A 16,554-nucleotide genomic window follows, 5' to 3' on the forward strand; every position below is an offset into this window, starting at 1 on the left:
TAATGAATAAATAAATATTAAAAATAATTATAAAAACTAAAACTAAATTAATACTAAATAAATTAAACCTAAAAATTAATTAAAACTAAAAATAATAATATAATTAAAATTCTGCCTTTACACCAAAACCAAATTAAAAATAAAATCAAAACTAATTAAAATCAAAACAAATGAAAATTAAAACAGTCTTAAAAAACATTTAAAAGCTATCTTGAAATTTTCAAAATATAAATCAAATTAATTTTTAAATTTGCATTATTTGTGTGTGGTGGTGACAGAACATTTTGCTTCTAATATATATACAGATAAAAATTATTAAAAATAATATAAAAACTAAAAGTATATCTGCATTCTGTATATAACCAGAGATTGTTATTCAAAAATAAACTTAAAGAATAGTTGCTATGAGAGCAAATGAATAGCCATCTCCTGAAGTCCAAGTCAAAAGTGAAGTCATTTTTGTGTCTCTTATCCCTACACAAATTCCTTCCCTTCCCCTTTGTTAACCCTTTAAACAAATTTATGCTGTGTTCCAGGAGAAGTTAACAGATGGACCTTTTGAAGAATGAATTGTAGACTCCACCTGCAAACTGATGTGACCTACTCAAATGCTGATTCTTTGTAAAATGTTGGTTGGTTTCAGTTTCGTTGAGGACAGAACATTTTGATCTTAATATATTATATATATATATATAGTTACAGATATGCTACAATACAAACAGTTTCCAAAAATTAAATGATGAAATTATTCTTTTTAACAAAGCTGATTAGATAAGAATAGATAATGCAAAACAAATTTCTTGTGGAAAATTAACAAGCAATTTTCTAGAAATGAACTTTTATATCAGTATCTTATAAATATTAAATAGAAAAAGCATTTCATTATTCATATTCAATGATATATATAATTGATGTGAATGAATTTTGAATGAAGGGAATTTTCAAAATATCATGTAAAATTACACACTATTAAATTGCTTATACAACTGTTTTATCATTTCTTAGCCTAATGTATTTTTCACATTAAACTGCTAAATTCTGGTAACCATATTCCTTAATGTTTGTCAGTTTATATGTTTTATAGCTCTACTTTAAATGCTGAAAATGGCTCTACATTCAGCCATCATCAGCATACAATAGCTTAATTAATAAATTAATTGAGCTATTGTATGCCCTTTATTAATAAATGTCTGTCAATTATCTAAATCAAATATGGCACTATCATTGAGATAAACATTATACATTTTCATGCTAAAATATTTCCATTTGTAATTATATAAAATTTTAACAGTTTGTAACAAAAAATGTGTTTACCTTACATTTTTTCATAATGTAGTTGAGAAAAAAATTTTGTTTCAGAAAATATTATACTGGACATGCATAATGAATGCATATAGAATTTAACAAATTTATGTTTATAAAATAAAGAACTTTATTTTTAAAGGCAAATAACATATATAAAGTATGGTAATCGATCAAGAAATGATTACCCAAGATTTTTGGACTCGGAGCGTTGAAACGCAAAAGATTTGGGGATTTTTTTTCTGTATATATGAATGTTAGTATGTATGGGGGCACGATTTTGTTAACCCATTTCGAAGCTTAATAACTCCTGTGTTTTTAGTCGAAAATATCCGAAAATTTTCAGGGAGGTTTGTGTGTTAGGGCGAAATTTCTCTAGAAACTTTCAGGAAAATCGAATCATTAATTCGGGAGATATGGCCCCCTTAATATCTCCCGAACAAATTTCAAGATTAAAAGGTAATGTAATTATTATTAGGGATGAAAACAAATAAAGAATAACTGAAAAGTCCAGCAACAATATTGCCAACTTTTTAAATTTAGTAATTAAAGCAACTTTTTAATTTTTTACAAAAATACATAACTTATTTCAGAATATAAATGTATTACCATGGTTTAAATCTTTGAAAAATTTTAAATTTTAGTTTCTAAANAAATCCGTCTTCTTGCGCTACCAGAGGGCCTTTTAAGCAATAGGTAGTCTGTTAGCGTTGGTCAGTAGTAGTCCAAATTCAATACGAACGTTTGTTTCTTGAAAATTTGATCATGATTTAAATCCAGTATTTACTTTTAATATTACCGATATGTCATCGAAAAGAAAACGTGTTGTATTATAATTAAAAGACAAATTAAAGTATTTGTTTCGATTATCCGGACTACTTTCATCCCCAATTAGTCCGGATAATCGAGGTTCTACTGTATTTAGATTTGTCACTATTAAGTTTACCAATAAATAACAACAAATATAGCTGGATTATGATTTCCAAAATTGCAATCATCAGAAATTTAAAATAATTGCTCATAAATGAGTCTATTACCTCCTGAAATGAATATTTTTATTCAGGCCAGAAAATTCTTTAAATTTATACATATTTAATGAAAATAACTTTCAATACTAAATGATTTCATATATGTTATTGAAACTGAACAATTTGTTTATGATGTGCATTTAAGAAATCATCTCAAAATTTTTAATGCAATATTTAGCATCATATCTTATACTGATGAATAAAAATTAAATAAATTAATAAACTTTGTTATCAAAAGAAGATTGAAAATAGCCCTAAATTGAAAAAAGTAAGTTACTAAGTTAAACAGCACTTACGGCCAGGAAAAATCTTCCTATCAAAATACAAATCAAAAGATACATTTAACTGTGACAAATCAGGTTTATATTTTTTTAAATGTTAATAATCTTTCTTATGTACATCATGAAGAATACAGTTTTGGCTTTAAAATCTCAAAAGAAAGAAGAATAATTTTTCCAAATAATAACAGATATTTGGCTGAAGATGTAAACAACTCTGATATATTGATGATGGATGACCTGGTAATCAATCCACAAATTTAATGGTAGTGATATCAAGACATGTCATATTATGAGTTATCAAATCACAGAATATCAGAAAAACAAAAGATTCTAGTATATTATTTGAAATTATCATTATTGGTTCTGTGTATAAATTTTCTTAACTTAATTTTTAAATTATTAATTAATTACATTGTTTTTTTATTAAACAGTTTTCTTTCATCATCCAAATAATTCAAAAATAATAAGATCCTTAAAAAGTTTGGACCAATTTTTCTAGGTTACCTGCAATGTGATGATGTGTTAAATTCATTTTAAAATATTCAAACATTGAAAACTCTCTATGTTAAACTAGGTAGCCTGACAGTTCAATTAATGTTAACTCACTTAAAATTAAAATTGTTTAAATTTTTTAAAAGCAAGTAAATTAATAAAACAAAAATTAATGAAATTACTAAAAACATTAAAATAAATTTAAATTTGATTATCTTTTGTGTGAAACAACACTAAAACAATTTCTATAGTTATGTCACAAAATAAAAAAAGTTGTAATTAATTTTAAAAATTGTAATTAAGGGTTCAAAAAATGCAGGCAAAATTAAATAAATAATAATAAATTAATAATTATTAAAAAATAATTATAAAAACTAAAACTAAATTAATACTAAATAAATTAAACCTAAAAATTAATTAAAAGTAAAAATAATCATTAAATTTAAAAGTACTAAAATAATAATTAAACTTCTGGCCTTTACACCAAAACCAAAGTAGAAAACACATTGTTTTCTACTTTGGTTTTGGTGTAAAGGTGTTTGCAGTTGAAAAACACGTCAAAGAGAACAGTAATAACGTTGTTTACAGTAAAATCATGTCAAGACGAATTATTTATTTACAGTTAAAAAAAACACGAAATAAATATTTTCAGTGATCATTTAAAAAAAACACAAGAAAGAAAAAGTGGCTTCAGTCGCAGAAAAAAAAATCTGCGAAGATAACATCTCTTTAATTACAGCCGAAAAAATTAGCGTAGAAAAGACTAAAATGTCTTGATTTTCGGCATGTCCAATTAACAGGAACAACATCTTCTATTGAAGAAACGATCTTAGATTAAAGGCTACGCCTCTACAAAATAGGCAAAAACAGGTGAAAAAGTTCATATGTGGCAAGAAAAAACAATTAAAAAATACATAATTTCTTTTTAAAAAATGGCTGATTTTTAAAACTGGTTTTGAATGTTTTGGCAGAGGCGTAGCCTTTAATCTAAGATAGTTTCTGCAATGGAAAACCGTTGTTCTTGCTGATTGGACATGGAGAAATTCAAAACATTTTAGTGTTTTTTACGTATTTCCTTCAATTATAGTTGAAAAATTCCATCATTAAAAATAGAATCTCTTTAGTTACAGACAAAAATCACAACACAGAGAAAAATAAGTTATCTTACCAGGATAAAAGCCTCTTTACTATTAATTGTTTCTGCAGTCTGAACTGTTGTAACACTTTGAGTTACATAACGTATTGACTCGTTTTCAATTCTATTGATTTGTTGAACACTTGGNTATTTTTCACATTAAACTGCTAAATTCTGGTAACCATATTCCTTAATGTTTGTCAGTTTATATGTTTTATAGCTCTACTTTAAATGCTGAAAATGGCTCTACATTCAGCCATCATCAGCATACAATAGCTTAATTAATAAATTAATTGAGCTATTGTATGCCCTTTATTAATAAATGTCTGTCAATTATCTAAATCAAATATGGCACTATCATTGAGATAAACATTATACATTTTCATGCTAAAATATTTCCATTTGTAATTATATAAAATTTTAACAGTTTGTAACAAAAAATGTGTTTACCTTACATTTTTTCATAATGTAGTTGAGAAAAAAATTTTGTTTCAGAAAATATTATACTGGACATGCATAATGAATGCATATAGAATTTAACAAATTTATGTTTATAAAATAAAGAATATTTACATTTGTTAAAATTTCTTAGAAAAAAAAATGGCAAAATAAAACAAATAAAAACTATTACATATAACTTATAATAATTATGTAATTTTGTTTACTTCTAACAATGTAATAATGTTTTATTTTCTTCTATATAATGTATACACAATTATATATTATTAAATACAAAAACAAAATTAACCTAATTTTCTTTATACAGTTTATATTGTCGTGTCTCATTTCAAATTGTTTCTGGACTAGATTGTCATAATTAGAATTACAATAACAAAATATACACAATTACTAATTATTATTGTGAATATTTACAATTAATAGATAACCATAGGTTTATTATTGTTATCCTAGATTCAATAAAAAATATATCAGATTTTTATACCAATACCATTAAAAATCTTCACATGATTTAATCAAATGTAAAATTAGGTATAAAAAACAAAAACTTCAAAGGAAATAATTCTCTTGTAAAGAACTAATTTCATATTTTCATATTCTTTTTAATAAAGAACATATTTAATGATTACTATTTTTATAATTGTTATTGATCCTAGAATAACTGAATTATGGTTGTTAAACAGTAAGATAACCATTAAAAAAGAAGAGAAGAGGAAATAATTAAAATGTATATTTTTCACATATCATGAAAGTACTGTCAAGTAAATAAATTAATTTAATAACAATTCTTTAAATAATAAAAACAGAAAGACAATTTATAAATTTTATTTTAAATACAAATTTTAAACAGAAATCTGTTATAAATTAAGGTAAAAAATGAGTATATTATTTAATCAGTATTAAAATCAGAAACCAAATTATAACAATTATCTTTCAATACAGTACCTGTGAAATTTTTTATCATCTTTAGAAAAGAGCATTCTCAAAACATAACTTATCAAATAAAGTTTGAATAAATAATCGGCATTAAAAACTAGTTTTTGCATAACAAAGGCAAAGATACTTGATGTGATAAGCTGAGATTTTAAAATATTCTTGCCCAAAGATAAGAATAATTTTACAAAAACATTAAAAAGTATTCATTGTTACCATCTAAATTCTTGATTTTATGTTGGATCTTAGATATCATTAATTCAAAATGAACTCATTAAGAAAATCAATCAAAATTAAAAATAATCACAAATTATTTTTTAATGAGTTCTTAATGTATATGTTTCTCAACTTAATATGTAAAAAATAAAAGTATTCATATATTTATTAACTATGAGACATTATTTTTTTATCTTACCTGGTGCTTGTATGCATGGATATGGAGGTGGTGGCTTGATCCAGGTCCCATCTAATGCAATCATACGTGAACGATCAGAAGAGAAAGTTTTCATAAAAGTCTCTGCTAGCATTACTCTAAATGACCTAGAATTAAATAAAATAAAATAAGAATAATAATTAAAATATAATATTATTAACAAATTTAAATATTCAATTTTATACCTGTGATATTCTAATTTCAAAATATCGTCAGAACGAAACGTTTGAAGAAAATATGTATTAAAAGATGTGGGAAATGGTAAGAGACTATCCAAATCATAAACCAAAGCTTCACTATTATCACAAGGTTTATGAATAAATATGACATGATAATCCTAAAATTTTAGAATTTAATTAATTAATATATAATTACAATATCACATATTAAATTTGCTAAATGTGAATTCAAAAATTTAATTATTATTAAAATATGATTTTAGTAAGCATATTTAAAATGCCTAAACTTTAAATTTAGAACTAAACTGTTTGATGGCAATAAAAAATTTGCAATTACACAGTTAATTCTTAAAAAAGTCAAAATAGAAGGAATAGAGAAATGTCAAGTTTACAAAATTCAAGTTATAGAATGACTCCATCACTTTAATGAGAAAAACAATTATGATTCAAGCAATACAATTAAAATTAAATATGTTAGATTTTTATTACTATTTTATTTTTAGTTTTCAAAATGTTCTACTTGCTTTGCAGCTCCTCAGAGTACTCACTAGAATATCAAATTCTTTCACAGTTAATTATGGACATATTTTCTGTTATCAATAAATCTTTAGTTTTCACTTCCACTCCATTTCTGTTTACTTCAAAATGAAAATGGCCCAGTACCTGATTACTGCTCTTTGGTACAAATGGCAATGTGTACCTACAATGTATAAATTTTATAGCCAAATTTGTGTATGTGTCTAGTTCTAAGAAAACTGCAGACAATGCATTAGGTGTAATTGACTAATAAAATCAATCAGATATCAAAACACTTGTTTATTACATTTTGTAATTGTTACAGTTTTAAATTTTCAAAATAATTTTGTAAATTTAAAAAGAGGGCACTTATTTTCTGTAAAATTTTATTCTTAAATTTAAATTGGCCAATCAAAACATTATGTTAGGTGTAAATGTCAGAATTTTTTGGCTTTTTGAATTGTGATTTCAGATGTAATAAAGTGTTACAAAATTTGTATGTTATCAAATATATATATATATATAATTAAATGCTTGTTTTTATTTCACATTTATCTTAATGTAGTCCATCCTCTTCAAAACACAATAGAAAGTATACAAAATCAGACATGAACTACCTTCACCAGAATCTTAAATTTCAAGTTAGCGAAATAACTTCAGAACTGTTTTGTGTGCCTACAAAGGCACACAAAATGATTTGAGTTTATGAGTTATGCTGAGATAAAAATAAAATTCAACTTAACAAGTGATTCAATTTAAAGAAGTTCCACTTATCAAGAGCAAACTGTACTAAATACAAAATGTTTGCATAAACTAATTATTAAAATGTTAAGATTATTTACTAATAATCAAAATATCATATAAAAAGATCAAATTTGCAAGAGTAAATTTTCTATCAGTGTTCCCAGTTAAATTTCATGCAAAACCTAATTATATAATCATATAACTAATCTTTAAAATTTACATTATACTCTATTTAAATCAGAAGTATTACTTAAATTTAAAAAGTTTATACATCAGTGTATTTATTTATGGATAGAAAAATGTCTACAATTTATTTATTTACTTATTTACGGATAGAAAAATGTCTACAAAAATGTTCCTTTTCACACATGACATGATTGGTCTACCCACCCCAACCTAATCTCCATGTATACAAAGTGTCTATTTATTGTTAATGCTCATTCCCATTCATTTGCCAAGTATATTTTATTTTAGTTTTATAATTTATATTATTTTACTGTTTTTTTTTTATTTACTTTCTTCTCACTTGTTTATAATGCATTTATTTATTGTTATTATTTAGTCACTCAATGACCTGACATAACAAACTTTGTCCAACTTTTAAATTTAAAATTTAATGTTCTGTTGATTTCCATTTGGTTTCATCCTGACAAAAATTAAATTGACTAAACTGAAATTTGAGTGAGAATTAAAGTTACTTATATCAACAAAGCAAACTAAACCAATTTCCAGCATAAAAATTATGAGAAAACAAACATTTTCAACTGTGTTAAATGGGCATCTTCAGGCTAACTGAACCTTCACAGGTGTTAAAATAAAGGAGATTGCTATCACTTGTTAAGAGGAGTGATGTAAGAGAGAGAGCAGGAGAGGGTTGTAAGACTACAGATCATAGATTGACTTCTACACAAGGGGGAAGGAATCTCTGTCTTAAATATTTAGAACAGAGATTTACAAAGCTATAAACTTTAAATATGGAGATTCTTTCCCTCTGCATGGAATCAATCTATGATCTGTAGTCTTACAACCTATCTCCTCCCTCTCTCTCTCTCTCTCTCTCTCTCTCATGTCACCCCTCTTAACATGTGGATGGTAATCCTCTTGTTTTAACAGCTGTGAAGGTCAGTTAGCCTAAAGATGCCTGTTTAATATGGTTGAAAATGTTCTTTTTCTCATAATTTTTGTGATGGAAATTGATGTAGTTTGTCTAGTTTATTAAATATATCTACTTTTGCATTGTTTATTGTTACTTATATCTTCAAATATTTAATAACACCCATTTTATCACCCTATCTTCATTTCCGAGAAGATAAACATATGACTTTTCTAATTACTTATTGGTAATTTTGTATCAGTATCTTTCTAAAAATAATTTGCATATTTTATCACATATATCACTAAATGTTTTAACTAATATCTATTATACTGTATAAATTCATTTTGCAAAATAAAAAAAAAAATTACAAATTTTGTAACCAATTGTGTTTAAACAAATTTAAAACAAATATTCAATTAGAAAAACAAGGATTCCTAGGAATACAATATTAAAGCTGTTTGAAAAGTGCTAGACATCAATACAATGGAGTAAAAGTAAAGAAAAAAGTTAATGCTGGATTTAAAAACTCCCATTGAAATGAATAATTAATATTTAATGATTGAGCAAAAAGAAGGATTAGAAGGAGATCCCATAGAAAAAAAGAAAAGCAAAAAGTGTGGTATTCTAAGCAAACAGAGAGCATAAGATATCAATAAAATTATCTTTATGAACATCTTCAGTACTGGCTAGGAGTTACTGTAACCCAAAAGACCTTTTTACAGTCAATTTTTAAATAGCAAAGAGTAACTAAATCAATGTTCAAAAATATTACCAATATTAAAATGCTTATTTCAGAAAGCTAAATATTTTATTGAATAACCCATTTTCATCCTGATCTAAGATAAAAACACTTATTATTATTCAATAAAAGACTTGGCTTCCTAAAAAGTAAACATTTTAGTATTGGTAATAATATGATGTAAGGGATATATGAAGTAGTTGATGTTCAAAAATATTCACAAATAATACAAGCACATGCTACATTGGAAAAAAATCAGTGACACTGGGTTCTTTCCTTAAGAAAACAATGAATCTTTAATCTCAGTTGTCTGCAGAAATATAAATTTCCACTTCATTTTCTGAAGCAATCTGAAAGTAGCTGAATTTTTCATTTATTAGAAAATTTTTAATATATGGAGCACACAATACTTTAACTTGGAAATATCCATTGATTTCTAATTCTGTGATCATAAGACATTTGAGAATTAGGAAAACTTAATCTATCACATAAAAATATTAACAAATTTATTTAATTTGCTGTTCTAAAAGATTGTTTGTTTGGTATATTTTGTAAATAATAGTGAAATAAATTAAAAATTACCTTAAAATTATTTAAAATTCTAAAAAATATAATATTAAAATTTTAATAAATTCAAATAAGAAAATGTTTAAAGAATTTGAAAATCAAGAATGTATCAGTTCTAATATAGACAGATGCATTAATTAAAATTTTAAATTTCAAACATATTCAAATGAAAAATTTGATAGTCTTAATTTGCATTTAATTTTTATGTTTGGAGTAATTATGAAGAAGCCCTCATAATTACTCTAAACATACATTCCTCATCAATAATGGAAATTTGCAAAGAGCTGATATAAATAAAATCTATTACCACTGATCTTGGCATCCCCATCCACTGATCATAAGATTCAACTCAACATAAAAACTTAGGTTAAAAGAAAAAACATTCTTTTGCATACACCTAAAGTCTTTAAAGAAATAACTTTTAATAACAAGAAAAGCATTTAAATTAGAACGTTTAGCATTATAATTATATCAAACATTTTTTGACCTGATGCAGATCATAAGGGGATCAAAAACATTTGTTGTAATGTATTTAAATTAAATTATATTTGCTAGTATAGTTTAAAGGTTTTAGAGGTGTTATTTAATAACAAGGAAAGAACAACAGAAAGTAATTTCAGCCAATGTTTAAATTTAACCAAATCACATATCGATTATTAAAAAATGATAAAGATGATGCTGATCTTCAACAAACTTTGTTTTTCATCAGAATGATATATACCTTCAAACATTTCAATACTTCCTGATCTCAAAATCTTAGTGTCAAAGAACATCAGTATGACTCTGGAAAAAAGTTTTTCATTCAACATTTCTTTCTTTCAACATTTGCAGCCCAACAAGATAATGTGGTTTGTTAGAATAATGTCATCATAATCAAGCAGGTTACTCTGTAGTTAAGTAAGAAGTACTGGAGATCAGTAAATACAGTATAAAAGGAAGGTGCATAAATCATTGGAATATCAAGAATATATTTGATGTACAGAGGCTACTGTATTACTAAACTGTCTTACATAAATATAAGTAATAAATTTTTACATCATATTTTATGTAATCTTTAGTTTTTTTTAAAATATGCAATGTCAAATAAATTAAATTTTTCAATGTATTTGAATGAAATATATGCTATGTTCTTATACTCAAATAAGTTTTTGAATCAATGTTCTAAAATTTCATAGTTAACATAGTTAAAACTTGATGAAAACTAATTGAATTACTTGGAAATATTTGTTTGTGCAAGAAATTAAATATTGGAAATCAAAGGCTTATTTCTCACATTAATAGCAACATTTTATAAACTGCATTTATCATTTTTATGACTGACAAACTATATATTATGTAAAAACAAAATTGGGCACCAAACAAAAGCATAATATTTAGGATTGTATAAAATGCACCTATAAAGAAAACATAATATTTTCTTTTGTAATAGACATATTTCAGTTAATATGGAGAGTTGTTTATGATCTGATAATGAGACTTAAAAACTAAAGAAAATTATCTGAAATAAATTTAATACTTTTTAAACTAGTAATTCTCAATGCAAAATGTATTGAAGACAGATTTTTCAAATGTTCTATCAAGGACCAGAAGTAGAATAAATTTATTTTTATATACAATTCTTTACTCATCAAAATAAATCAAATCAAATGAACTAACTTAATCACAAAATAAAAAACTGAATGGGTTTTTATTAAATACATAATTCAACATATATAATAAATACAAACAAAAAAATGACCAACATAATTGTTTTTTTCACATTGAATAATGTTTTGATTCTGGAAACTCTACTTAAACTGTTTACTATTATTTACTTCTGTATATTATTTGTACCAAATATTAAAAATGGTAAAGATAATTGCAGTGTCAGATGAATTTACATTGTGATAGTGACAAAAATGTATAATCATAAAAGTGGAAATTAGCCTTTTACAAAAGTATTAGTATATCAATTTTTTACAAGATAATTAATATTTAAACATACCCATATTGTTAAACCATCTTCATTCTGTGATGCACCTTGTTTCCATAAAGGTACCTGTAATGTATCATGATTATTAATTTTCAAAACTATTGCTTTTCAATAAAAATAATACAATTAAATATTTAACAAAACTTACAGTTTGATTCCTATTTGAAATAAATACTACAAAACAATTAGGCAATAAATTAGGTTGTGTGTCTTTAACCTTTTCACATAGTTTCCAAACATTTTCTTCACTTCATGAAAAAAATAAAAATATAATCAGATGAATTTTAAAACACAAATTCATTACTGAACTTAAAAATTTGTTCTAAAATCAGAAAACTAATTACACACAATTTATTAAGCTTATTTCAAAAAAGGTTTCAACTTATTGTAATTACAATCATCTTGAAATGTAACAAAGTTATGAAACAATGGGAAACATATTAGTCCAATATTTGTAAAAAGGAAAAACAGTATTTGAGAATTTCTAATAAAATAACCACTTTTTTTGCATTACTTTGTTAGAAGAAATGCTAAACAAGTCTTTATGAAATAAACTGTACTGTACATCTGTATAGGCAAATTGAAATTATTGTAACAATTTAACAAAAATTAATATGAATAATTTATTTTTCTATAACTTCTATCACTATTATTATTATTATTATTACAGTATTACAAAATTAATCTTGCTATCAAAATCATTTTCTATAAGTTTTTACCGTTCAATCTTTTTAATTCAAACACCAGGAATAATCCAAAAACTTTTGAATTGCAATTTTTTTCAAAATTAAGCTACTTTTATGCAAATTACTAGTGTTCATAGGTATTTCATGTTCTTTGATGATATCACATTTTTTTCTTTACTTTCTTTTCCATTCCTTTATTAACTTTACCTATTTTTAAGCTAGAAGATATAATTGTGTACATAACACATATTATAAAAGTACATTTTTTTTTTCATTGGATGGTCATCATTTCCCTATACAGGGATCAGAGTCACCCTTGTCCCGCAAATAGCACCACAAGGGGGAGTCGACCCCTCTAAAACACTGTTAATAATTCCGTTTTATACGAATTTCATGTTCTACGAGTCACTTAGATTTTACAAATACGTGAGCCGTTCACAGTCTGGCACACGTATTTGTAAAATCTAAGTGATTCGTACAACATGGAATTTGTATAAAATGGAATAATCAACAGTGTTATAGGAATTCAACCTTATAGTTTTATAATATTAACTAAAGTTGTTTGGTACCTAGACATTACAAAACAAGTTTTTTGATAATGCCTAAGTGCCAAACAACTTTATCTAGATGCAAATGTCACTAAAACAATGAAACACATGAAAAATTTTTCCATGTCCCAGAAATTTACAGAAAATGAATATTTTAAGAAATTCCTAAACCACATGCATCCTACAAACCAGTAGACTACATATTTTCTTTTTGCCAAACTTCATTTTCAAAATAAAATATATACTACTTTTGAATTATCCAAATTCTATTTAAAACTTAGATAATTTTAAGCACCTGAAAAATATATTAAAACTGAACATATTTTTTTTAACATTAATTTAGATATGAATTGCAAGGGAAATAAAAGCAGATTTAATTTACCCAATAAATGGAATTAGATTCAATAATATTATATAAAATATTTTATTTAATTAATAATTACAATTGACATGTCTTGACAACAGTAAAAGATGCTTCCCCAAAACAAATATGCATAATTTTATAATATAGTACCAAGAATTTTGCAGTTTGAAAATCTAGAAAATAACAATTCCATAATTCTATGTCAACAAAACACAGATTCAAATATAACGATACCTCAGTTTCTGTTGATAATCTGTCCAAAAACAAATCAGCAAAATCCAAAACCAACGAAAACCAAAGCAATTATTTCCATGTGAATCAATGTAAATCCGATTAATTTATTCTAGACACTCCAAAATACATTTTATAGAGAATAAATATAGTGTTTAATACTAAAAACAATAAGAAATTAATATAAAATGAATATAAAAGACTGATGTAAAGAATAATTGGAATAATTGAACATTTAACATGCCATTTGATGAGCTGCTGGCTCTGGAAACTTTCTTTGGTCCCATGATGGAGCTAAAAGGAAAAGAAAGCAATGGAACTGTTTGGCTAGACATGCGGAGTAATGATCACACAATGAGAAACAACGCCACACTGAGCATGAAAATGCATGGGTTGCCCTTTGTTTTCACAAAATTAGTGGTGAGGTCATGTTGGCACACCAACAAAATCCGAGGCAACTAATGAAAACCAAGACAAATTTTTTGCAGAAAAAAATCAACTAAAACCAAAACCGACGATAACCAAAGTAAACAAAAACCTGTATTACTGTATATTGCTTATTTATCAGAAATATTTTCAAACTATCTCGATTCATCAACAGCTGATTTTAGAAGAGCAAAATAGAGTAACAACCAGGACCACAAAGAAGGGAAAGCTAAAGAATTTTCCCAGACCCAGATGAAAGTTAGGGGCCCTTGGTGATTCCTACTCATACAAAATTTGTTATTTTCATTAATGGAAAATAAAATTTTTAAGATGTTTTTCCTTAATAAAAAATCACAGAACTGCACACCACCTATGCTACATTGGGGCAATGGTAAGATTGCCAAATGCAAGAACAGTCTATGTATTTTGTTAGTTCAAGAAAAACAAGCTAAAAACAGTCCAGTTTATCTCTGGCCCTAAACAAGCTCTCAACAGACCTGTTAATGAATTCTACTTTGTAATTCTTGTATATTATTTTGTAATCAATAATATATATATATATATATATTAATGTAATTGTACTTGTGCCAAGTATACTGTACTTTTACACAGAAATGTATAGTTACTCATTGCATTTATTTGATCATGTTAACTAAACAAACACATTAAAATAAATCAATAAGGACACAATTTATAAGTATTTTACTAAATTACATTTATCATATAACTATTTTAATTTCATAATATTTAAACATCAAAACATTAATAAATATTAAATAAGTAACTGAAATTTTAATGTTTTGGTTGAGTTATTCATAATTAATGAGCATCCACATATACATTTATTCATTACAGAAATAACACACATTAATCCGTGTTGATCTGCATTTAAATACTTACCAATAACACGATGTATACATACATTCAGAACGAGCGGGTAAGGTTAACTTCTGCAACGTTTCTAATTCAAACATTTCTAAAGAAACTAAACAGATTTATTATTCATATGTCAACACCATCCTCTTCCAATCAAAGACAAATCGCCACCTATCGGAAAATATTATTACATAATTTTCTTTTAATAATTAAAATTTTCTGTATAAAAAATTTGATAATTTATTATTTTTAAAATAATTCCTTTTTGATTTAAAATAATAATATATTATTAAACTACTGTTATGGCTTGAGAGCTTTTATAAGAAATAATTAATATCGGATAGAGGACACAATCGTGGCATCGGATTGTCATCCTGTTTGAAAGTAATAATTGTGAAAGAAATTCCTTAAAAGAATTTAGTTTCAATTATCAAAAGGAAAGAAAGATGAACGATGTGAGAGTGTTGTTTTCGTCCTTCTATTGGGTGATTTTTCTGTGGATCAATTGTTATAACGATTTTATTTGCCAATTCAGAACGCTATACAGCTCACTGGAAGGCTGAAAACTTCACAAAATAATTTAATCCAATTTTGTAAATTTCTTATATTCTCTTATATTCAATCATAAAACAAAAAATATAAGACTTAAAGTCTCAGGAAATGAGTAACAAGTAAATAAAATCATTCTTTATCATAGGTCGAAATCGCATTTCTGTTTGATTCGGCTGTCTTTGTGATATAATCTATCAGCAATACTTTAAATGATATTCCTTTGAAAAACAATTAAGATACTTTCAAAACTAATAATTTTTTAAAATAATTAAAAAATATTACGTGACACATTACGCAAAAAAAATTACTTTTGTTAGACCTACGGGCGAGAAGTAGACAAACAAAACGGAATTAAACAAACCAAAAATACAATAAGTTTATTTACTTGCCAGGCTGATGCAGGTTACAAAGGATACCAACTTAACCATATCCACCGAATGAAACACACCCTTAATGAACCACCGAATAATATAATACGCGACAAGAAAGTGCGCGTGTAGTTCCTGTCCGGCCCGATCGACTAATCCCTTAATTAAACTACTTTCTTTCTAGATATTAGTATTGAATAGAATAGGTTTATCAGAAGGTTTGGAAGATGAAGACAAGAGATAGGACAGAGGGTAACCGAACTTGATAATTGGTGCTCCCTGCAATGGTCGATGCGTCTTGTTTCTTTCTTCTTTTTCGATGGTGTTTATATGGAGATTATAGCTCAATGTAGGCTCTTTCTCCGAGTAGACTTGTGTATGTGTATGATCGCTAGGCGACCGATTAGCCGGCTGTATCGAACAGCCATACGTACGCGCGGGAAATAAATGCCTTCCGGGAGGACTTTTATGGGGAACTGGCCTCCTATTCAGTCGTTATAGGCAAGGAGAAAACCCGGAAAACTCCAAGCAGCCAGCCTGTCCGACCGTGGCGCGAACCCACGACGAACCTCCCAGTCTTTAGGGTCTGGTCACCACTACGATGAGCGGCAACGGAGACCACTCGCC

General features: G+C 26.1%; 1 protein-coding gene across 1 annotated transcript in view; it reads right to left on the reverse strand.

The window, feature by feature from the left end:
* LOC111635490 (protein N-terminal glutamine amidohydrolase-like) overlaps positions 1-15,166 on the reverse strand; it is a 22,159-nt gene extending 6,993 nt beyond the window's left edge. Inside the window, exons 1-5 of the mRNA XM_023380460.1 lie at positions 15,032-15,166; positions 12,025-12,124; positions 11,889-11,942; positions 6,249-6,400; positions 6,046-6,170 (exon numbers count right to left, since the gene is read on the reverse strand). Of these exons, the coding sequence (XP_023236228.1) occupies positions 6,046-6,170; positions 6,249-6,400; positions 11,889-11,942; positions 12,025-12,124; positions 15,032-15,105 (505 nt within the window). The 5' untranslated portion in view covers positions 15,106-15,166. The remainder of the gene's footprint in view (positions 1-6,045; positions 6,171-6,248; positions 6,401-11,888; positions 11,943-12,024; positions 12,125-15,031) is intronic.
* Positions 15,167-16,554: the final 1,388 nt, after the last annotated feature.

The sequence above is a fragment of the Centruroides sculpturatus genome, unplaced genomic scaffold (assembly GCF_000671375.1).
Source record: "Centruroides sculpturatus isolate CEXI.00-Female unplaced genomic scaffold, Cexi_2.0 scaffold845, whole genome shotgun sequence".
NCBI lineage: Eukaryota > Metazoa > Arthropoda > Arachnida > Scorpiones > Buthidae > Centruroides > Centruroides sculpturatus.